At 47.0% G+C, this 25,229-nt stretch overlaps 1 protein-coding gene across 3 annotated transcripts; it reads right to left on the minus strand.

The window, feature by feature from the left end:
- On the minus strand, nt 1–24,783 carry ssrp1a (structure specific recognition protein 1a). 3 transcript variants are annotated; one of them, XM_046295551.1, is made up of 19 exons: nt 24,701–24,783; nt 24,047–24,125; nt 22,840–23,025; nt 10,460–10,565; nt 10,060–10,253; nt 9,766–9,866; nt 9,418–9,547; nt 9,007–9,110; nt 8,719–8,847; nt 7,965–8,189; nt 7,802–7,874; nt 7,673–7,678; nt 6,441–6,564; nt 6,137–6,179; nt 5,709–5,838; nt 4,944–5,111; nt 4,673–4,770; nt 4,367–4,556; nt 1–566 (listed from the first exon to the last, which is right to left on the minus strand). In XM_046295551.1, the coding sequence occupies exons 2-19, from the start codon at nt 24,098–24,100 to the stop codon at nt 501–503; spliced, it is 2,127 nt and encodes a 708-aa protein (XP_046151507.1). In that variant the 5' UTR covers nt 24,101–24,125; nt 24,701–24,783; the 3' UTR covers nt 1–500. The 3 variants fall into 3 exon arrangements, with proteins under 3 accessions (XP_046151507.1, XP_046151509.1, XP_046151508.1); XM_046295553.1 differs by lacking the exon at nt 7,673–7,678; XM_046295552.1 differs by lacking the exon at nt 7,673–7,678 and having other exon boundaries at nt 6,441–6,567.
- Between the last annotated feature and the right edge of the window lie 446 nt (nt 24,784–25,229).

Below are 25,229 nucleotides of genomic sequence, written 5' to 3' on the forward strand. Positions count from 1 at the left end.
TTTTATTTAAAAAAAGATGTATTATTTCACTTTGAAAAAGACAAACTTGACATGGCAAATAAACAAAAACGCACAGAATTGCAGTTCTTAATTTCTCTAAACAGTTTAAAATCTCAAGACTGAAGACCCCTCTGCATGTCTCAGTGCTACTAAACTACAACCATCCCCATGGGGCGAATAGAATAGAACCCAGTAGAATCATGGGTAATGTAGTACATAATATGCTGTTGGATAGATTGGACTTAGTCTGTTGAGAAACCCTCTATTTAGCATCAGGAAAACAAATAGTCTGTCAGCACAGCAAGAGGTATTGACTTTCTGAGAATGTGTAGGACATCAGAACGGGAGTACAAATTATTGGTCCATTTAACGCTTAGTGTGTGTGTTTATATGATATGATCTGCGTTTCTTCGTGCACCGGTCACTGAGTAAACTTGTCCAAATGTTCCCTATTCATTGCGATCTCTTCAGCATGTGCAGCGAGGCTCCTCCCCCTCTCCTCAGTCAGAGTCATCTTCAGAGCTGGGGGGTGTGGTCATTGCTTCCACTTCTTCCTCCTCAGACTCCTGAGACAGACACAATGAGAGAGACACACACAGAGCGAGAGACACACAGAGAGAGAGAGATACACAGAGAGAGAGACACACACAGAGCGAGCGAGAGACAGGGTGTGAGAGACACAGCGCGAGTGAGCAAGAGACAGGGCGTGAGAGACACAGAGCGCAAGAGCAAGAGACAGGGCGTGAGAGACACAGAGCGCAAGAGCAAGAGACACAGAGCGTGAGAGACACAGAGCGCAGAGAGCAAGAGACACAGAGCGAGAGACACAGAGAGACAGAGCGAGAGACACAGAGCGAAAGAGCGAGAGACACAGAGCGAGAGAGCGAGAGACACAGAGCGAGAGAGCGAGAGACACAGAGCGAGAGACACGAGAGACACAGGACACAGAGCGAGAGACACAGAGCGAGAGAGCGAGAGACACAGAGCGAGAGACACAGAGCGAGAGACACAGGGCGAGAGAGCGAGAGACACAGGGCGAGAGAGCGAGAGACACAGGGCGAGAGAGCGAGAGACACAGGGCGAGAGAGCAAGAGACAGGGCGTGAGAGACACAGAGCGCAAGAGCAAGAGACACAGAGCGCAAGAGCAAGAGACAGGGCGAGAGACACAGAGCGCAAGAGCAAGAGACACAGAGCGCAAGAGCAAGAGACACAGAGCGAGAGAGCGAGAGACACAGAGCGAGAGAGCGAGAGACACAGAGCGAGAGAGCGAGAGAGCGAGAGACACAGAGCGAGAGAGCGAGAGACACAGAGCGAGAGAGCGAGAGACACAGAGCGAGAGAGCGAGACACAGAGCGAGAGAGCGAGAGACACAGGGCGAGAGAGCGAGAGACACAGGGCGAGAGAGCGAGAGACACAGGGCGAGAGAGCGAGAGACACAGGGCGAGAGAGCGAGAGACACAGGGCGAGAGAGCGAGAGACACAGGGCGAGAGAGCGAGAGACACAGGGCGAGAGAGCGAGAGACACAGGGCGAGAGAGCGAGAGACACAGGGCGAGAGAGCGAGAGACACAGGGCGAGAGAGCGAGAGACACAGGGCGAGAGAGCGAGAGACACAGGGCGAGAGAGCGAGAGACACAGGGCGAGAGAGCGAGAGACACAGGGCGAGAGAGCGAGAGACACAGGGCGAGAGACACAGGGCGAGAGACACAGGGCGAGAGAGCGAGAAACACAGGGCGAGAGAGCGAGAGACAGAGAGAGACACAGAGAGAGAAAGACACACAGAGAGAGAGAGACACACAGAGAGAGCGAGAGACACAGAGAGAGAGACACACAGAGAGAGAGACACACGCAGAGCGAGCGAGAGACAGCGGTGTGAGACACAGAGCGAGTGAGACACAGAGCGAGTGAGACACAGCGCGAGTGAGACACAGCGCGAGTGAGACACAGCGCGAGTGAGACACAGCGCGAGTGAGACACAGCGCGAGTGAGACACAGCGCGAGTGAGCAAGAGAGACAGGGCGCGAGAGACACAGCGTGAGACACAGCGCGAGTGAGCAAGAGAGACAGGGCGTGAGAGACACAGAGCGAGTGAGACACAGCGCGAGTGAGCAAGAGAGACAGGGCGCAGAGACACAGAGCGAGTGAGACACAGCGCGAGTGAGCAAGAGAGACAGGGCGCAAGAGACAGAGCGAGTGAGACACAGAGCGAGTGAGCAAGAGAGACAGGGCGCGAGAGACAGAGCGAGTGAGACACAGCGCGAGTGAGCAAGAGAGACAGGGCGCGAGAGCAAGAGACACAGAGCGCGAGAGCAAGAGACACAGAGCGCGAGAGCAAGAGACACAGAGCGCGAGAGCAAGAGACACAGAGCGCGAGAGCAAGAGACACAGAGCGCGAGAGCAAGAGACACAGAGCGAGAGAGCAAGAGACACAGAGCGAGAGAGCAAGAGACACAGAGCGAGAGAGCAAGAGACACAGAGCGAGAGAGCAAGAGACACAGAGCGAGAGAGCAAGAGACACAGAGCGAGAGAGCAAGAGACACAGAGCGAGAGAGCAAGAGACACAGAGCGAGAGAGCAAGAGACAAAGAGCGAGACACAGAGCGAGAGAGCAAGAGACAAAGAGCGAGAGACAGAGCGAGAGAGCAAGAGACAAAGAGCGAGAGACAGAGCGAGAGAGCAAGAGACACAGAGCGAGAGACAGAGCGAGAGAGCAAGAGACACACACAGAGCGAGAGAGCAAGAGACACAGAGAGCGAGAGAGCAAGAGACAGAGACAGAGCGAGAGAGCAAGAGACACACACAGAGCGAGAGAGCAAGAGACACACACAGAGCGAGAGAGCAAGAGACACACACAGAGCGAGAGAGCAAGAGACACACACAGAGCGAGAGAGCAAGAGACACACACAGAGCGAGAGAGCAAGAGACACAGAGCGAGAGAGCAAGAGACACAGAGCGAGAGAGCAAGAGACACAGAGCGAGAGAGCAAGAGACACAGAGCGAGAGAGCAAGAGACACAGAGCGAGAGAGCAAGAGACACAGAGCGAGAGAGCAAGAGACAAAGAGCGAGAGACAGAGCGAGAGAGCGAGAGACACAGAGCGAGAGAGCAAGAGACACAGAGCGAGAGAGCAAGAGACACAGAGCGAGAGAGCAAGAGACACAGAGCGAGAGAGCAAGAGACAAAGAGCGAGAGACACACACAGAGCGAGAGAGCAAGAGACACACACAGAGCGAGAGAGAGAGCAAGAGACACACACAGAGCGAGAGAGCAAGAGACACACACAGAGCGAGAGAGAGAGCAAGAGACACACACAGAGCGAGAGAGAGAGCAAGAGACACACACAGAGCGAGAGAGAGAGCAAGAGACACACACAGAGCGAGAGAGCAAGAGACACACACAGAGCGAGAGAGCAAGAGACACACACAGAGCGAGAGAGCAAGAGACACAGAGCGAGAGAGCAAGAGACACAGAGCGAGAGAGCAAGAGACACAGAGCGAGAGAGCAAGAGACACAGAGCGAGAGAGCAAGAGACACACAGAGCGAGAGAGCAAGAGACACACAGCAGAGCGAAGAGACACAGAGCGAGAGAGCAAGAGACACAGAGCGAGAGAGCAAGAGACACAGAGCGAGAGAGCAAGAGACACAGAGCGAGAGAGCAAGAGACACAGAGCGAGAGAGCAAGAGACACAGAGCGAGAGAGCAAGAGACAAAGAGCGAGAGACCAAGAGACAAAGAGCGAGAGACAGAGCGAGAGAGCAAGAGACACACACAGAGCGAGAGAGCAAGAGACACACACAGAGCGAGAGAGCAAGAGACACAGAGCGAGAGAGCAAGAGACACAGAGCGAGAGAGCAAGAGACACAGAGCGAGAGACACAGAGCGAGAGAGCGAGAGACACAGAGCGAGAGAGCAAGAGACAGAGCGAGAGAGCAAGAGACACAGAGCGAGAGAGCAAGAGACACAGAGCGAGAGAGCAAGAGACACAGAGCGAGAGAGCAAGAGACACAGAGCGAGAGAGCAAGAGACAAAGAGCGAGAGACAGAGCGAGAGAGCAAGAGACACACACAGAGCGAGAGAGCAAGAGACACACACAGAGCGAGAGAGCAAGAGACACACACAGAGCGAGAAAGCAAGAGACACACACAGAGCGAGAGAGCAAGAGACACACACAGAGCGAGAGAGCAAGAGACACACACAGAGCGAGAGAGCAAGAGACAGAGCGAGAGAGCAAGAGACAGAGCGAGAGAGCAAGAGACAGAGCGAGAGAGAGAGAGATACACACAGAGAGAGAGATATTCTTCACTATGATAATCCCATCAATTCATCCTGTCAATTCATCCTATTGTTGCCATGGTGACAGTGCAGTACCTTGTCCCTGCTCTGGGGTTTGCCTTTGGCCTTCTTGGCCTTCTTGCGTTCACCGTCAGATGAACTCTCCTCGCTGGAGATAAACTCTCGGCTCTTAAAGCTGTCGTTTCCTCCTTGCTCCTTTTCTTTCTCTCCTCCACCAGACTTCCTCTTCTTGTCCTCCTTGCCTCCCGCCTTCTTCTTGCTCTCCCTGATGGAGAGAAATGGAACTCTAGGGTCACGATGGTTGTAAGATTGAGGTTGTTATGAGTGTGTGTGTTAAGAGCTTCTATGTGCACCCGGTAGTGTGTGTGTGTGGTCTCCTACTTCTTAGCTGGTGTGGAGGAGCCTCCACCACTCTCTCTGTATTCCTTCATGGCTTTCTCATAGGTCTTTTTAGCCTCCTCTGCCTTCCCGTCCCATTCCTTACAGAGACAAACCTTTTGTTATCAATCTGTGTTCCTAAATTATGGTTTGAATACAGAATTACAGTTTGCTAGGGTGACAATTATTTTATACAAAATTCCCAAACAGAAAAATGAGAGAGGGGTCAGAATATGGGAAACAGAGAGTAGAGAAAGCATTCCCCCTCCTTCACCTCTTTGTCCTCCTTCCCGATCTGTTTCCACATCTCTCCTGCCTTCTTGGAGATCTCTGTGATGGAGATTCCGGGGTTTTCAGACTTGATGCGCTCGCGGCTGGAGTTGAGCCACAGCATGTAGGAACTCATCGGCCTCTTGGGGGCGTTCGTGTCCTTCTGCTTCTTCTAAAAGACAGACGGAGAGAAACATGAGCATAAATACATCCATTTTGGAAGTGCTGCCATAGGTCGAAAAGGTATATTTTTCTCTGATACAAGCATAATAAACGAAGATATAACTAATCTATTCCCCCTTCTTTCTCCCTCCTCTTTCCTCTCCTAATCCCTCTCTTCTCCCTCCCCTCTTCTAGATTACTCCTAATCCCTCTTCTCCCTCCCCTCTTCTAGATTACTCCTAATCCCTCTTCTCCCTCCCCTCTTCTAGATTACTCCTAATCCCTCTCTTCTCCCTCCCCTCTTCTAGATTACTCCTAATCCCTCTCTTCTCCCTCCCCTCTTCTAGATTACTCCTAATCCCTATCTTCTCCCTCCCTCTTCTAGATTACTCCTAATCCCTCTCTTCTCCCTCACCTCTTCTAGATTACTCCTAATCCCTCTCTTCTCCCTCCCTCTTCTAGATTACTCCTAATCCCTCTCTTCTCCCTCTCCTTTTCTAGATTACTCCTAATCCCTCTCTTCTCCCTCCCTCTTCTAGATTACTCCTAATCCCTCTTCTCCTCTCTCACCTCTTCTAGATGACTCCTAATCCCTCTTCTCTCTCACCTCTTTGCGTGGTTTCCTCTCCCTCTTCTCTTTCACGACTTTGGCCTTCTTTGCAGGTTTCTTCTTTCCCTCATCACCGCTGCCATCCCCCCCGCTGCCGCTGTCGCTCTCCGACGCGTTACTGTCATACCTGAGGGAGAGAGAGGGGAGCAACACTGTTAAACAGAGTGGGGGAGGGAGAGGGGAGCAACACTGTTAAACAGAGAGGGGGAGGGAGAGAGAGGGGGAGGGAGAGAGAGGGGAGCAACACTGTTAAACAGAGAGGGGGAGGGAGAGAGGGGAGCAACACTGTTCAACAGAGAGGGGGAGGGAGAGAGAGGGGGAGGGAGAGGGGAGCAACACTGTTAAACAGAGAGGGGGAGGGAGAGAGAGGGGGAGGGAGAGAGAGAGAGGGGAGCAACACTGTTAAACAGAGAGGTAAAACTCACTCCTCAGCGACATCACTCTCCTCTCCAGGGTTGAAAGACTCATCTAGTAAAAAGAGAGAACATCAGTAACACAGCTCTCCCCCAAACCCGCTGCTCTCTTGGACAGCGACACAACTAGCTCACAATAGCCAGACCTACGACGTATTTAAATCTCTTCATGTATGAATGAGTCCCATTGAGCTCTATTAGGGAGGCCCTAATTGGCTGCGGGAGCTGTCAATCAACGGTCTGGCCACCCTATTGGCTGCGGGAGCTGGCACATAGCGGCCTGGCCACCCTAATAGCTGCGGGAGCTTTCACTCACCGGTCTCTTCGTCTGAGTCGTTGCTGCCGTCTCCCTCCTCTCTGATCTTGCCCTCGGCTTTCATCCTCTCCAGGTAGGCATCGTGCTGATCGTCGTCTGAGTCACTGTACTCGTTGTTCTTAGCCTTTATACCATGTCGGGGGGGCAGCAGAGAGTCAGAGACTACACTACCCATGATGCTCCACAAGGCCCTGTATCTCTTCCTATGGACAGCAGGTTACTGTACAGAAGGGGCTGTGTTCCAACACTTTACAATTCCTTACCTCCTTACCTTTAGGACTACTGCTGGGAATGGAGACTAGGGGAGAATCTCATTGCATTTCCTTGATTCCTCACGTCCTTAAAACCCATTGGATGAGAAGGTCAAAGACCTCTGACCTCATCTAATGTGTTTTGAGGAGGATTCGAGAGAGGATGCGAGGAATCAAGGAAATGTAATGAGAGTCTCCCTAAGTTAAAAGCTAAGAAGCGAGACAAACAGGAGGAAGTGGAAGACATGATCCTTTGTAGTTCTTTACCAGTCAGGTGACCTCAAGGTAATCGTTTGTTGCCGTGGTGACTACCACCCAGGGCAACGGAGTGGGGCACTGATGGACAGAGTGGGCTGTTTATATTACCAGAGAGCATTCTGGGAGTAAAAATCAGGACTTCCTGTATTTGGTTTAGAGGATGTGTTTCATCTTTCAGTTAACACACTGCAATGCCTTGGGCAATACATTAGTGAAGACAACGCAGGCAGCTTCCCCCACACACAAACACAACATGTTTAACTATCCTCGTCGGGACCTAAATTACATTTCCATTCAAAATCCTATTTTCCCTAACCCTAATCGTAGTCCTCACCCCGAAGCCTAAAATAGATTTTCTGGGAAATGTCCCCACAATGGAGATTTTTCCCCCTCGTTTTACTATCCTTGGAGAATTTGGGGGATTTCCGGTCCCCATGAGGATAGAAGAACGAGACCACACACACACACACACCTCTCTCTTTCACACACACTCTCCAAAACACATCTGTGGATAAGCATAATCAGCAATCATATACCGATTAGTAAATCATTCATGGTTCTTCACTGAAATCAACCACCATGATTAGAATTATAGCCCACCCCCCAAAAAAACATACACAGACACAAGCCCCCCCCCCCCCCAAACACACACACCATGCGAGCAGTAATCGCTCCAAACCAAAAAACAAGCCAACACTCCCACACCCCCGTAACCATACCAACCTTCTTCTTCAGGGGTACACAACAGACAGACAAGAAGAGAGTGACATCATCAATATTTATAAACACATCATTTATCTTGGAGAGGAGTTGAATGCATGTCCACCACAGTAAACATCTCCTAAAGGTTACCTCCTTGAATCCTCGGTTCTTGATGTGGAGTTTCTTGGCGTTGACAAAGTCAAACAGCTTCCCGTACTCTTCCCTGTGACGAGAGAGAAACAGGAACCGTGAATTCGGCACAGAATCAACACGGGAGCTTGTGTGCTGCGCGTTTCTCCGTCCCCTCTAATACCTCTCGATGCTGCTGAAGGTGAACTGGTTCCCCTGCTTGGTCTCCACCTCGAAGTCGAAGGAGCGCGTGGTGGTGGTGCCTCTGGCGAAGTTGACACTGGAGATCTCCTCGAAGCGCAGGTGAACTGGGGGCTTGTGGACGTAGATGAAGCCCCGCTCCAGCGGGTAGAGCAGGCCGGACTGAGCCTTGTAGGAACATGTTATACACTGGGCCCCAGGGGTGTTACTACAGGGGAGAGGAGGCAGACTCCGTTATTCTGAGGGACATCACACAGTGTTTCATGGCGCGTTTATAATGTCATGCCTCGGCAGAGGAACAGTGTACAGGCCCAAAGGGTTTACACTGTAGGAAGAGAGGAGGAACATTGGTGCATATTTTGCAAGTGATTCTGCGTGCGTTGGTGATCGCGTGTGTGTGTTGTGCGTGTATGTGTTGGCGATCCGGGGTGTGTTGTGCGTGCGTTGGGTGATCGTGTGTGTGTGTGTGTGTTGTGTTGTGCGTGCGTTGGTGATCGCGTGTGTGTGTTGTGCGTGTATGTGTTGGCGATCCGGGGTGTGTTGTGCGTGCGTTGGGTGATCGTGTGTGTGTGGTGTGTTGTGTTGTGCGTGCGTTGGTGATCGCGTGTGTGTGTTGTGCGTGCGTGCATTGGTTGGTGATCGCACGTGTGTGTTGTGTGTGCGTGCGTTGGTTGGTGATCGCGTGTGTGTGTCGTGCGTGCATGTGTTGGCGATCCGGTGTGTCTGTGTGCGTTTACCCCTGGAAGTTTCCGGGCACAGTGATCTTCCTGTTGACCAGAGCCTTCATCACCCTGCTGACCATCTCATAGAGAGAACCTGACATGTTCTTGCTGAGCTTCCCTTCATAACGCTTCTCCACCTCCTCCCTTCGGTGAGGGAGCGAGAGGGGCAGGAGAGGGAGAAAGAACGGGGGAGAGGGCCCAAAGAGAGAGGGGGAGAGAAGAGGGAAACAGACATTGTATTAAGTGTTCATTCTCCCTCTCCCATGCGGTGTTGAGCTGCTGTCGTTTCACTCTCCCACTCACTCGCTCATGTTGAGGGTAAGCTTGAGCTCCTCCTCCTTAGAGAAGTGTAGGATGAGGAAGTGGTAACGCGTCTGTCCTTGCTTAATGGGCGGGTCCAGACTGATCTACAGACGGCAGGGGGGGAAGGGAGGGGGGGCGTAGAAGAAGACAGAATGATTATGAATCCAAGACGATGGCAAGGGCTTTGAAGTGAGAATGATTTGCATTTACACTGTTGTCTGCACATTCGGTGGCCCCCGACACCATCTTAACACAATCTACACTCGACTGTCAACCACTCACCTCAAACACACACACACACACACACACACACACACACACACACACACACACACACACACACACACACACACACACACACACACACACACACACACACACACACACACACACACACACACACACACTTACAACGAAGAACATCTGTCTCTGGTCCTTGCTTGGTAGCAGGAAGAGACGCAGCACGGTGGTGTAGGGGATCTTGTAGTCAAACGTCTTACCATGGAGGTGCAGGAAGGCAGGGTAGATGAGGATATCATACCTGACGCACAGAGGGAGAAGAACGTGGGTGAACGAGAGGGAGGCCTGCCTTCAAAGTGGGTGTGTGTCTAGTATGTGGTAGGTTTTTGTTTTTTGGGGGGGCTAGCGTTGAGCCAAGCGAACAATGTGGGATCAATCTGATAAATGAGAGTAATATTCAACAAAGCAACGACGGATAATACTGATGAATAGTGGTTCGTGGTGCTGATGCCACAGTACCTGCCCCTGGGTGTGAGGCACTGCAGCTCTTTGAAGACACACACAGCATCTCCTGTAGCCTGGATCACATCTGCCTTCGACCGCACGTTCTGGGCAAACGCCTGACAGGGAGGACAGGGACACAGGGTTAAAACAGGAATAACCACTGCATCAATGACGTTGGGGTGAAAATGGACTGTTTCTGAATATAGGGACAGCTGTAGTGGTGGTGCCATCTGCTGGGGTGAAGCCAGTAAGGCACCGACGATCACTCCATTTTCAGCCAGCAGCAGGACGCAGTAGAGCGTGGGTTACCTCCACGGGGTCTGCCCCCTCGTCTGCGGGGCCGGGGGGGACGTAGAAACGGACCTCCATGAGAGAGACCTCAGCGTCATCGTTCTGGTGGAACTCCAGCGTCACCTCGTTCTTCCCGGTGGCACACTGGGACACGCTGGCCAGGGGGATCTCAAACACGGAGCTGTCATTCACGTCAAACGACAACAATGGACCTGCGGAGAGCGGGGAAAGAGGGGCTCAAAAACCACAGCTCCCATAATGCACCACTACATAGCTGGAGGAATGCTACAACGGATCAGTAAGAGAGATCCAGAGATGAAACGGGTTGTTTTGTAAACCTGCCAGCCAGGAGGGTGATCAGATCCTCTGTTGGTGTTGTGTGATAAGTGTTCAGTGACATTTAGAGGGTGTTGTTTACCAGAGAATTTAGCAGTGCCCCAGTTCCAGCCTTTCACGCACATGTCCTTCTCTGTCAGCTCTACCTTGTAGTTGGCCTTGAAGAACTCAGAGATCCTCTCATAATCCTGCAGAGAGGGAGCGAGAGACAAGGGGGGGGGGGGGGTGGAGGGAGACGACAGGGGGAGGCAGAGAGGAAGCAAAATAGAAAACAGAGAATAAAGATGTTCAGTTAAATTCTTACTGCCATACAGTAACTGCCTTACACTATTCAGTGAAAAACAAAGAAACAACCCTCTCTCCTCCCCATTGATGAGGAGGCTAATTAATCACAGCTCAATCTGGTCGCGCTCTCCTTCTCGCAGCTTAAAAATCAGCCCGTTTATTTATCCTGCCGGACCGATTAGAGCTGGAGCACCCAGACATACACCACAATTACTTCCACATGTGTGTGAAAGGACAGTGTGCATGTGTGTGAAAGGACAGTGTGCATGTGTGTGAAAGGACAGTGTGCATGTGTGTGTTTTTGATAGAGGAAAAGGAGAATGTGTGGGAAATAGAGCTTGTGCACCTGGGTATCAGCTTGTCTGTCAGGGGTTTTCAAACCTTTCTTGTCCAGGGACCCCTGCCCAGGACATCCGTCGACCCAGGGACCCCTGCCCAGGACAACCGGCGACCCAGGGACCCCTGCCCAGGACAACCGGCGACCCAGGGACCCCTGCCCAGGACATCCGGCAACCCAGGGACCCCTGCCCAGGACATCCGGCGACCCAGGGACCCCTGCCCAGGACAACCGGCGACCCAGAGACCCCTGCCCAGGACAACCGGCGACCCAGGGACCCCTGCCCAGGACAACCGGCGACCCAGGGACCCCTGCCCAGGACAACCGGCGACCCAGGGACCCCTGCCCAGGACAACCGGCGACCCAGGGACCCCTGCCCAGGACAACCGGCGACCCAGGGACCCCTGCCCAGGACAACCGGCGACCCAGGGACCCCTGCCCAGGACAACCGGCGACCCAGGGACCCCTGCCCAGGACAACCGGCGACCCAGGGACCCCTGCCCAGGACAACCGGCGACCCAGGGACCCCTGCCCAGGACAACCGGCGACCCCTGACCAGGAAAACCAGCGACCCCATCATGTTAGCAAAACAATAGATGCCTTGTCATCAGGTAAAAGTCATCCACATTGATTTGGTACAGTTTCATTATTTTGACCTTACGCACAGTTCATTGGAAGTGTAAACTCTAACAGAGCCCATTAGCTAGAGAGGTGAAGGTGCTGTATCTTGGCAGTGGCGAGAACATTTTGTTGTTCTCAAGCACATTTTCTGTAATTCTACACAGAGTCGAGAGAAACCTTTTCAGATTCTAAACTAATTTCCAGCTATCCTAAACAGTTGGCATGAAGTTGAGACAATTTTGCAGTTTCCTCCGATGCGTGTGGCTGGCTTCCGGGTTAAGCGTACATTGTGCCAAGAAATGCGGCTTGGCGGGGTTGTGTTTCGGACGACGAGAGGCTTTCGACCTTCACCTCTCCCGAGTCTGTACGGGAGTTGCAGCGATAGGACTGTAACTACCAATTGTTTTTGACAAAATTGGGGAGATTTTTTTAATTCAGTCTTGTGTCAGCTGAACTGTTCTGTTCTGTCCTCACCTTTGGTCTAATAATTTTCCCATATACTCAAAAGTGTCACTTTTCAATTGCTACCATGGTTATGAATATGTTTTTCATATTTCTTCTGTAAGAAACATTTCCTATCCAATTAGGGATGATATAAGAAAAGCAATATTTTTTTACATGGCAAAAATGGAAACACGAAGAGGACCAAACTCTTTGGTCCTTTAACCTGTTAAGCCTACCCCTGTTTACTGCCCCTTCTGGAGGAATTGGGTACCCATATAAAACAGGACAGATTTTTGTCAAAAGTTGCTAATATATGCATATAAAAAATATTATCGAATAGAAAACACTCTAAAGCTCCTAAAACCGTTAAAATTTTGTCTCTATGTAAAGCAGAAGTCTCAGGGCATGCATTCTCCCAAAGTCTCTCGTCATGGAAAAAGTTGGCCCAACTTTGACGTCATCGTATACGCCTTCCCAAACAACTACCGCTCTGGGAACAGTCTGTACGTGTTCAGCGCGAAGCCTGCTTTCAATGGGGCTTCTCATTGTGAGAATCGCGCGCTCACGAGACGTTGGGCGTGCCGAAAGGTCTCGGTCACGCGAAAAAAAAGTGTACGATTATGCGTGCTCTGCTCCGGTGAAGTCTTTTCTTCAGGATCGATTAAAAGACGTGTGTGTTTCGCTTCGTCCTCACAATTGCTGTACACCTTTATAACATGTTAAAGCTTAATTATGAACATAGTTTGACAAGTTTACTCGACATATAATATATATTTTTGACGTTTTGGTGCGCATCCACTTGAATTTTGCCTACATTTCGACCGAAATGTGGCTATTTTGAGAACCGAAAGACGCAGACTTGAAAACTAAACGCTGTTTTGGTAAGTATAATCCCTTCCAGGTCTTTTGATGGAAGAACAGCAAAGGTAAGGGAATATTTATGTGTTAATTTTGGGTTTCTGTCGACTCCAAGATAGAGGAGGCATAATGATACATTTGAAAAAAAAATGAATGTAATGTGTAACATGTTATATTACTGTCATCTGATGAAGATTTCAAAAGGTTAGTGAAAATTTTTTTTTTTAATCCTGCGTTTGTTGATTGCATATTTTTTCCTACTTGGCTATGCTAATGAGCTATGTCTGCGGTGGTGGTTTGACATAAATATGTGCTATGTTTTCGCCGTAAAACATTTTAGAAATCTGACTTGATGCCTGGATTCACAACGAGTGTAGCTTTAATTCAATACCCTGCATTTGTATTTTATTGAACGTTTGAGTTTTAACTAATACTATTAGCATTTAGCGTAGCGCATTTGCATTTCCAGAGCTCTAGATGGGACGCCTGCGTGCCAGGTAGGAGCAAGAGGTTAAAACCCCGTTTTATGTCAATTATAGTGTGTTTTAACAAGGAAAGTAAATAAAATGTGACTCAGGATGACATCATCATTTGGTCTGTTCTCCTAAAGAAGATAAATCTGCTTGGTTTCCTTGCCACGATACCAACGAGTACCGCAGTACTGGTATCATCCCAGCCCTACTTCTCCATATAGGCCAATTCCCCACGAGTGAAAAAAGGGTTAAGTTGACACAAACTGTTTTTCCAACCCAAAAATGTGCACTCAGATGACCCGCCTAAGAATTTTCTATACAGAAAAAACCCTGTAATTAGCTGAAATTACTGTAATTTCCTCCATATTCAAAGGGATTGTTTGAGATTTTAGCAATGAATCCATTAATCTACTTCCCCAGCGTTGGATGAACAGGAATAGCTAGCAGGCCAACTGTTCCTGTAGACTTTTCTAAAACATTGCCAACCCCCTGCAGTAACTTGGACCCCAGTTTGAAAACCCCCGTTTGAAAACCTGTGTTCGGTTAGTAGAGAGTGGGAAAGCCCACAGTGTGTGTGTGTTGAACAGAGAGAGAATATTCGCCAGACTGTGAATGCGTGTCCATCTGTGTGTGTATAGAACATCAGATCAGTGTGTTGACAGCATCGGTGCGTGTGTTTGTAAAGATGAATGAAGACATTGTGTTTGTGTGTGACAGCCCGTATATACAAACCTAAGTTTACATTATATAATATATACTGGATACAAATCTGTGCGTGTGTGTAATGAGTGACCGGTAACTATGTAAAGATGTACATATCAATGTGTGTGTGTTCCTGCTGTCCTCATCAGCTCCAATATGTAGAGCACCATCCTTCATTACTCCATTGGCAGAGTGCTGTTGCTTACATCACACAGCCATAATAATCACTCATCCCAGCCTCCCCATCCTCCACACACACCAATTTCCTCCTGCACCAATCCTCCCTCCACCCCTCCCTGTCCCTGTACCCCTCTTCCTCTCCCCCTAACTAATCAGATGCTCTGTAACACAGATGTTGCCATGTTATCTTGACACCAGGGTTCTATGCATTAGTGGACACCAAGTTTTGCAAAAGGAAATGAAAAACAAGTGTTTTCTATTGGACAGGATTGTCCCTCCCAGTGTGTCGGCCCCCTTTGTTTAGGTTTTGTGAATTGTGCCTCGGGAAAAGACCCAGTTACGGCGAACACAGTGGAGTCCAGATCAGTGCAAAGCAAACTCAGGGTAAGTGCAGTGCTGTTTACAAGAGGTACCAAATTGGTAAACAGATATGTGATACGTCATCAGTGCAATTCACCAGTCCCAATTCAAATACATTATCATTACTTGTTCAGCACAGACATTCAACACATTGTCTATACAGTACCAGTACCAGTCCAACGTTTGGACACACCTACTCTTTCAAGTTTTTTTTGTGTGTGAATATTTTCTAAAATGTAGAATAGTGAAGACATCAAAACTATGAAATAACACATATGGAATCATGTAACAAAAAACAAGTTATCTGTGTACGAGGAGGAATAATGACAGTTTTATGCCCCGCTATTGTTTTCATTTGGATTTTATTTTTGTACCCAAATATACTTTATTTTTTATTTTTCTACATTGGCAAACTCTCGGCATTCTCTCAACCAGCTTAATGAGGAATGCTTTTCCAACAATCTTGAGGGAGTTCCTAAATATGCGGAGCACTTGTTGGCTGATTTTCCTTCCAATTGGGTTGAGGTCGGGTGATTGTGGAGGCCAGGTCATCTGATGCAGCGCTCCATCAATCTCCCTCTTGGTCAAATAGACCTTATACAGTCTGGAGGTGTGTTGGGTTATTATCCTGTTGAAAAACAAGCGCCCCACTAAGTGCAAACCAGACAGGATGGTGTATCACTGCAGAATGCTGTGGTAGCCATGCTGGTTAAGTGTGCCTTGAAATTGAAATAAATCACAGACAGTGTCACCAGCAAAGCACCACCACACCACCTCCTCCCCCATGCTTCACGGGGGGGGAACTATACACGAACACATGGCAGTTGGAACAACAACAAACTCTCATTTGGACTCAGACCAAAAGGACAGATTTCCACTGGTCTAATGTCCATTGTTTGCGTTTCTTGGCCCAAGCAAGTCATCTTCTAATTGGTGTCCTTCAGTAGTGGTTTCTTTTCAGCAATTTGACCATGAAGGCCTGGTTCACACAGTCTCCTTGAACAGTGGATGTCGAGATGTGTCTGTTAATTGAACTCGATGAAGTATTTATATAGGCTGAAATCTGAAATGAACTTATCCTCTGCAGCACAGGTAACTCTGGGTATTTCTTTCCTGTGGCAGTCCTCATGAGAGTCAGTTTCATCATAGCGCTTGATGGTTTTCGGGACTGCACTTGAAGAAAGTTCTTGAAATGTTCCGCATTGACTGACCTTCATGTCTTAAAGTAATGATGGACTATCGTTTCTCTTTGCTTACTTGAGCTGGTCGGGCCATAACATGGACTTGGTCTTTTACCAAATAGCCCTATCGTCTGTACACCACTCCTACCTTGTCACAAAACAACTGATTGGCTCGAACACATTAAGAAGGAAAGAAAATCCACAAATTAACAAGGCATACCTGTTAATTTTTTTATTTTTTTTATTTTTATATTTATTTCACCTTTATTTAACCAGGTAGGCTAGTTGAGAACAGGTTCTCATTTGCAACTGCGACCTGGCCAAGATAAAGCATAGCAGTGTGAACAGACAACACAGAGTTACACATGGAGTAAACAATTAACAAGTCAATAACACAGAGAAAAAAAGGAGAGTCTATATACAATGTGTGCAAAAGGCATGAGGAGGTAGGCGAATAATTACAATATTGCAGATTAACACTGGAGTGATAAATGATCAGATGATCATGTACAGGTAGAGATATTGGTGTGCAAAAGAGCAGAAAAGTAAATAAATAAAAACTGTGGGGATGAGGTAGGTGAAAATGGGTGTGCTATTTACCAATAGATTATGTACAGCTGCAGCGATCGGTTAGCTGCTCAGCTAGCTGATGTTTGAAGTTGGTGAGGGAGATAAAAGTCTCCAACTTCAGTGATTTTTGCAATTCGTTCCAGTCACAGGCAGCAGAGTACTGGAACGAAAGGCGGCCGAATGAGGTGTTGGCTTTAGGGATGATCAATGAGATACACCTGCTGGAGCGCGTGCTACGGAGCTTTGCCTAGCATGGCCTTGTAGATGACCAGAAACCAGTGGGTCTGGCAACGAATATGTAGCGAGGGCCAGCCTACTAGAGCATACAAGTCGCAGTGGTGGGTAGTATAAGGTGTTTTAGTGACAAAACGGATGGCACTGTGATAAACTGCATCCAGTTTGCTGAGTAGAGTGTTGGAGGCAATTTTGTAGATGACGTCGCCGAAGTCGAGGATCGGTAGGATAGTCAGTTTTACTAGGGTAAGCTTGGCAGCGTGAGTGAAGGAGGCTTTGTTGCGGAATAGAAAGCCGATTCTTGATTTGATTTTCGATTGGAGATGTTTGATGTGGGTCTGGAAGGAGAGTTTGCAGTCTAGCCAGACACCTAGGTACTTATAGGTGTCCACATATTCAAGGTCGGAGCCATCCAGTGTGGTGATGCTAGTCGGGCATGCGGGTGCAGGCAGCGATCGGTTGAAAAGCATGCATTTGGTTTTACTAGCGTTTAAGAGCAGTTGGAGGCCACGGAAGGAGTGTTGTATGGCATTGAAGCTCGATTGGAGGTTAGATAGCACAGTGTCCAATGACGGGCCGAAAGTGTATACAATGGTGTCGTCTGCGTAGAGGTGGATCTTGGAATCGCCCGCAGCAAGAGCAACATCATTGATATATACAGAGAAAAGAGTCGGCCCGAGAATTGAACCCTGTGGCACCCCCATAGAGACTGCCAGAGGACCGGACAACATGCCCTCCGATTTGACACACTGAACTCTGTCTGCAAAGTAATTGGTGAACCAGGCAAGGCAGTCAACCGAAAAACCGAGGCTACTGAGTCTGCCGATAAGAATATGGTGATTGACAAGAGTCGAAAGCCTTGGCAAGGTCGATGAAGACGGCTGCACAGTACTGTCTTTTATCGATGGCGGTTATGATGTCGTTTAGTACTTTGAGTGTGGCTGAGGTGCACCCGTGACCGGCTCGGAAACCGGATTGCATAGCGGAGAAGGTACGGTGGGATTCGAGATGGTCAGTCACCTGTTTGTTGACTTGGCTTTCGAAGACCTTAGATAGGCAGGGCAGGATGGATATAGGTCTGTAACAGTTTGGGTCCAGGGTGTCACCCCCTTTGAAGAGGGGGATGACTGCGGCAGCTTTCCAGTCCTTGGGGATCTCAGACGATATGAAAGAGGTTGAACAGGCTGGTAATAGGGGTTGCGACAATGGCGGCGGATAGTTTCAGAAATAGAGGGTCCAGATTGTCAAGCCCATCTGATTTATACAGGTCCAGGTTTTGCAGCTCTTTCAGAACATCTGCTATCTGGATTTGGGTAAAGGAGAACCTGGAGAGGCTTGGGCGAGGAGCTGCGGGGGGGGCCGGGGCTGTTGGCCGAGGTAGGAGTAGCCAGGCGGAAGGCATGGCCAGCCGTTGAGAAATGCTTGTTGAAGTTTTCGATAATCATGTATTTGTCGGTGGTGACCGTGTTCCCTAGCCTCAGTGCAGTGGGCAGCTGGGAGGAGGTGCTCTTGTTCTCCATGGACTTCAGTGTCCCAGAACTTTTTGGAGTTGGAGCTACAGGATGCAAACTTATGCCTGAAGAAGCTGACCTTAGCTGACCTTAATGAAGATGGTTGAGAGAATGCCAAGTGTGTGCAAAGCTGTCATCAAGGGAAAGGGTAGCGAATTTGAAGAATCTCACATTTAAAATATATTTAGATTTGTTTAACACTTTCTTTGGTTACTACATGATTCCATGTGTTATTTCATAGTGCTGAGGTCTTCACTATTATTCTACAATGTAGAAAATAGTTTTAAAAAATTGAATGGAGTAGGTGTGTCCAAACTTTTGACTGGTACTGTACATGAGAAGTAGGCTGAGGTGGTGTCGAACCAGTGAGGATATTAAGGGCTGTCCCTGACTAAAAAAAATCTTGGTCGACCAAGAGTCATCTGACCTTTCGACCAATTGATTGGTCGAAATGCTTAGACATTTATTTTTTCATAAATGATTCGACTGACACATCCTATGTGTTTTAATTAAATCAACTATATGCTCTGATCTTGTCTGATGCTTTACGCGCACTGTTTGATTAAATAATTAAAAGACAAATAACTAGAGGGAGTTCGACCACAATTGACTTGATTGTGCCGCCTGGCTCAGACTTGCTGAGCCGTGTAAATAAAAAAATAAAAAAAGTAACTGTGTGACGAGCACCTGTTGACTGTCCTCACTGGTGTAGAGACCACCAGAGAACATCAGTGTTGATCGCGTTGTCCTTGTTGACGAAGCTGCGACATTATTACAGTGATTTCTTACTGAAAAGTTCTGTTACCAAAATCCCTCATTTGTTTAGGAAAAAACACTCCCTCAACCCTAGGGCCTGACCTATAGCACATCATAAATAAATTGGTTAGAACAAACTCTGAACACCTTATGAACACGTGACCGCAAAATGGAAGCAGATGACGTTAAAAATACATTTGAAACGGGGGAATGCTTACTGGTTGCGCAGGAGGTAAAGGGGAAGTCAGATGTGAGGAATACATTTGACTAGTTATGGGAAATACTGGAAATCAAGAAAAAGAAGGTATGGAGCAAGCGCGGCGTGCACATTAGGCCTGTGTGTGCGCCAAACAGGTGCTGTTAGATTACAATATAATTTCAGACAGTTTGGAACAATGTAAACACAAAATAAATTATAGGCGGACCAGAGAGTGTGTTGGATACGTTCTTTTTGGGGGGGGGGGGGGGGGTAAAGCCTTTATTACAGCAAAGACTAAAAATGGTTTAGGCCAATTTATTATTTACGCTAATTATTCAATGGCCCCTTTGTTATTTTAAAACTAAAATGCTTGATTACATTTCACATCATGAATGTTATGCTGTGTGATGACATGAACAAATAAATGACTGATTGTTACAATAGCCTGTAAGTATTGAAATATAGGCCCAAGGAAGTTACAATAGCCTGTAAGTATTGAAATATAGGCCCAAGGAAGTTACAATAGCCTGTAAGTATTGAAATATAGGCCCAAGGAAGTTACAAAATTAAGACTAAACAGGTTGCACTCTTAGGCCGACAGCTCGATCGATGGTGGTTATACAAGGCTGTTATACTATGCCTACTAATAATAATAACGAAAGAAATTATTATAATGATCGTAATAACAAAAAGGAAATCTAATAATAACCCTCTTTTTCCTTTGAAGCATAATTTGTAACAGATTAAATAATACTAAATCAATTAAAAAAACAATACCAGAGAGGCTGGTCTAACGCAACGAAAAGTATAAAGCCTTTATTACAGCAGAGTAAAGATTAAAAACAGCCCAATTTAGGAAACTGTTGTGTGAGGCTTGCTGTTCACGGAATCAGTAAGCTGTTAACCAAACGCTAAGACAGGCTACAGGCGCAGGATCGGTCTTATTTCTGTAGGTACGGTGCATTCGGAAAGTATTCAGACCCTTTGAATATCTCCACACTTTATTCTAAAATGGACTCAATTATCCCCCCCCCCTCACCCTCACCAATCCACACACAATACCCCATAGTGAAAAAGAAAACAGGTTTTTAGAAATTTTAACAAATGTATGAAATAAAAACAGAAATACCATATTTACACAAGTATTCAGACCCTTTGCTTTGAGACTCGAAATTGAGCTCAGGTGCATCGTGTTTCCATTGATCATCTTTGAGATGTCTCTACAACTTGATTGGAGTCCACCTGTGGTAAATTCAGTCGATAGGACATGATTTGGGAAGGCACACACGGGTCCAACAGGTGTATGGGACTGAGGCACAACGCTGTTGGATGCATTTCAGAACTGCAGTTTCCTCTGCTTGGAGCAACAGTGAAGTGGACAGGGCAGTACGGATTTATTCTCTTACATCTGCAAGCAGAGTCTGAACATCAGACAGGATGACATTGTCTCCCTCATCCAGGAGGATCCTCTTGATGGGGCTGTCCATATCGGCAGATTGTGATATGGCCATTTCTTGGAGAGACTCCTTCCCCTCAAGGACACTGTCAAACATGATGACAACACCACCCCAACAGGTGTTGCCGGGAAGCTTCAATGTGGTGCTCTTATTCTTCTCACTTTGCTTGGCAAGTTAGATTGCTGCTATAACTTGATGACCCTTCACATACCTAACCATTTCCTTGGCTCTCTTGAAGAGTGTACCCATTGTTTTCAGTGCCATGATGTCCTTGAGAAGCATATTCAATGCATGAGCAGCACAGCCAATGGGTGTGATGTGAGGGTAGGACTACTCCACTTTAGACCAATCAGCCTTCATGTTCTCAGCATTGTCTGTCACCAGTGCAAATACCTTCTGTGGTCCAAGGTCAATTGATGACTGTCTTCAGCTCATCTGCAATGTAGAGACCGGTGTGTGTGTTGTCCCTTGTGTCTGTGCTCTTGTAGAATACTGGTTGAGGGGTGGAGATGTAGTTAATTATTCCTTGCCCACAAACATTCGACCACCCATCAGAGATGATTGCAATACAGTCTGCTTTCTCTATGATTTGCTTGAACTTCTCTTGAACTCTGTTGAACTCTGCATCCAGAAAATGTGTAGATAAAGCATGTCTAGTTGGAGGGGTGTATGCGGGGCGAAGAACATTCAGAAATCTCTTTCAATACACATTGCCTGTGAGCATCAGAGCTGAACCAGTTGCATACACAGCTCGAGCAAGACATTCATCATAATTTATCTGACAACGTTCCTCCATTGAGTCAAAAAAACGTCTGATTCCAGGAGGACCATGAGCTGTTGCTATCGATAAGGTGTCTGATTCATAATTTTCACCTCAAATAGAAGTTGAGGGACTTTTGTCAGAGGTTGCTTGTTGTGAGAGCTGACAGAACTTTATGCACTTGGCCAGATGATTCTGCATCTTCGTTGCATTCTTCACATGATTTGACACAGCTTTTCCTTCTGCATTAGCTGCAGTGAAATGTCTCCACACGTCAGCTAGTGCCTGTGGCATTGTCCTGTAATTCCATTGAATTGGGGAAAGTTTAACCAAAATATGCCACAAGACCGAATAGGACCGAATACTTATGTAAAATGTGATATTTCAGTTTTTCCCCCTTCCTTTTCATACATTTGCATAAATGTATAAACACCTCACTTTGCTTTGTCATTATGTGTAGATTTGAATGGGGGAAAAACAATTTAATCCATTTGAGAAAAAGGCTGTAACGTAACAAAATGTATAAAAAGTCAAGGGGTCTGAATACACATAGCAACATGGTCTAGAAGGTGTCAATTCAACAGCGCATTGACGTGTTTCAGAAACGCGGTCCACTATCCAACAGGGGAAAAATAGCATATGTTATAAAATATACTTTTGATTTGTGTTACACCATTGTTCATTTAACTATATACAATTTCAGTATCACATCTTCGTGATGGACTGTGCCATCCCCACGGCCCCCATAATGGATCAGTCCACTCAGACAGGCGCCAATCAGACTGGTGTATTGTACACAAAGATTTTTATTTTATTTTTTTACGTTGCTACAGCTCGACTAAAGAAATCTTGGTCGAACAACAGCCTATCGACCAGTGGACAACAATGGGGGTCAGCCCTAGAGGATTTAGAGGGCGTACACATCAAAGTGACTGACTCGCTGGCTGCTCCACTAACCAATTCCTCACCAGTGACAGTGACACCGTTGTCTAAACCCTCAGTCAGAAGATCCCATCTTCAAAAATACAACGATTACCCTCAGGAGACCACCTTAGCTTCTCTCTCTATAGCAGCTAACCTCAGGAGACCAGCCTTCCTTCTCTCTCTGTAGCAGCTAACCTCAGGAAAAAAGCTTTCCTTCTCTCTCTATAGCAGCTAACCTCAGGAGACCACCTTAGCTTCTCTCTCTATAGCAGCTAACCTCAGGAGACCACCTTTGCTTCTCTCTCTGTAGCAGCTAACCTCAGGAGACCAACCTTCCTTCTCTCTATAGCAGCTAACCTCAGGAGATCTGTAGCAGCACTGGTAAGGCTAGATTGTACACACATGCACTCACATTAACACACGCAGATACGCACAGATCCACTCGTGCACAGTACACATACACAGTCACGTGTGAACAGATCAACAGACTTATCTAAAAGCTCACCCGACACCTACCCACACAGAACTCACAAATTAACACAAAACCACAGCCATCGCTCACACAACCATTTTCAAACAAATTCCCTCACTCGTTCACACACTGCCTCACCGTGTCTCTGAAGCCGTCGTATTTGTAGACATGGCCGTTGCTGGTTGCCAGTTTGATGCCGTATCCCAGACACACACGCCTCCATGTGGCCACAGACAGCTCTGCTGCCGGGATGTTGTCCACCTTCCCGGTCTTACTGCTCTTATACACCACATTCTGCTTACTGAACCGCAGACGACCGTCGTTCTGCAGAGAGACCACACATAAATACACTTAGGTTACTGCGATTGACAAACTCGCTAGTAGCTAGATGCCAAGTTTTGGTTGGTGCCAGATTGTGGCAATTTATTGGTATATCCATTACAATACTCAATTTTCCTTGGCTAAAAAGAAAACACGAAGCAAAGACTTCACTCTATGATCCTTTAAAACCTACTTTTGTCAAATATAATGTGCTATTGCTCGCTAATAAACAAATGTGACTCTGGGTGACAACATAAAAAAGTTGTTGCTAACATTAGGAGTGTTTTCCTCAAGGAATTAAGTCCTCTTCATACTGGTAGAGTGCCAACCCTAATATCCATGTCTACTTCTACCCTGGTCCTGGAGACCCACAGGGTGTGCAGGCATTCGTTCCACATTGACCCCTAACAGACCCGATTCAACTAATCAGGGCCCGGTTTTCCAAAAGCATCTTAAGGGTAAGTTCGTCATTAGAACCTTTGTAGGAGCATCTTTAAAGTCTCTGAGCTGTTCCCCAAAACCGTTGTTACTAAAGTTGCAATTGAAAATGCTGGTTATTTACCGACTGCCTCAGACCGCTACTAAAACAGCTAAGTACATCGTTAAATGCTTTTTTTGTCCTTCCGCGTCACTGTACAGACAGATTATCTCAGCTAAACATGGAATCCAGATGTTTATCTGTCTCTGTGACCACCGGTAACTTCAGAACGAAGATGACGACATAGAAAGTTGCCAATGTCTTTGCAATTGCTACAAACAAGCAAAGGATAAACAGATGCTTCAAATGAAAACCAAGATGACCGCATTAAAAGATAAAACAGTAGGCTACATACATAGGCCTATATATTTCCAGCATATTGAAATCAATTTCACGTTCAGCCAATCTAGTTCTATTTTGCTGGCTAGCATAATGACTGTCATTTTTGCGTCAATGCATATTTAATGTGTAACATGTGCACAATGTGCCAAATCTGTGACTTATTGCAATATTATTGGGAACGCATTTGAATAGCTAGTTACTGACCCAGGACCCCTTGGATTCATGGTAGATCTCGTTGAACTCCAGCGTGTCTCCCATCTCTGCCTCTACAAGTGATGCTCAGCTGAGGACACAGAGGAAGACCGTGTCAAACAGTTAGCAAGCTAGCAATGTTAATTCAGAGGAGCCCACGTTGTAATATATCGAGCTATTTTGCTAATTCCTCTGAGAGTCAACGGGTGACGCAGACTGTTGTTGCCATTTCATTTAATATCTAATTAGCTAGCTAGCTTTGCAAAATCAAAACATGTAGTTAGGCTAAGTAGCTAGCCAATAACAACATACGACAGCTAGCGTGACAACTCAATGCGGTTATAAAGGCTTAGTAGTAAGTGAACAACAATGAGCAAGCTGCTTTATTTCTCGCTAGAACATGCAGATACAAACTAGCTATCTATCGTAGAACGTTAGATAGCTGGACATGTAACGAGATTGCTAGTAAATGGATGCCAGTCGAGTGTGGCTAACATGCTAGCTGGCTAGTGATGATGTTGAGTTTCTTCGTCAACTATTTGATTCCTAAGGATCAATAGTAGCAAGGGCAATTTTACTTGTCTAATTGATCTAGTTTTATACACATATATTTGCAATCCACTATTTATCTCCCTAAATAAAAATAACAAAAACTTGATGTCTTACTGTAAATGTAATGAGGAGACCTCGCCGTTTCCCGCGTGAAGCGTCAAGGCAAGAGCTGACGTCACCGGAAATAAATCAATGCTACTTTAGCATTTACTTCCGTTTCGTTCTTCTTCCCAGAAAATAACACTTTTTAAAGATGCTCGGCTGTGTTGGTCTTTCGCCTGACACTAACATAAACAAATGGGCTTCCTTTAGAAACAGATTAGAATGGTTTAATACGAAAGCTTTCAGTCTTTAGTAAGGCCTTGTTTTATGAAACGCAACCCTCATCGTTTTCAGAACCGCCTGCAATGACTGCTCACCACCACTAAGGGGTGCACGCAGCAACCTATTAAAATAATGGTTCACTGTGACGATGGATGGATGATGATAAAGCCACCGGTCGGCCATATTGGCACTCCCCAGTAGGAGCAGTCCTCAGTAGGAATGAATGGAATTGTACTGTATTTCAATTAAATGTTTAAAAGACAAAATTACATGTATTTAAGTATTGTTTTGTTGTTGTGGGGGCAGTATCATTAGTAAT

This window comes from Oncorhynchus gorbuscha, linkage group LG13 (genome assembly GCF_021184085.1).
Source record: "Oncorhynchus gorbuscha isolate QuinsamMale2020 ecotype Even-year linkage group LG13, OgorEven_v1.0, whole genome shotgun sequence".
NCBI lineage: Eukaryota > Metazoa > Chordata > Actinopteri > Salmoniformes > Salmonidae > Oncorhynchus > Oncorhynchus gorbuscha.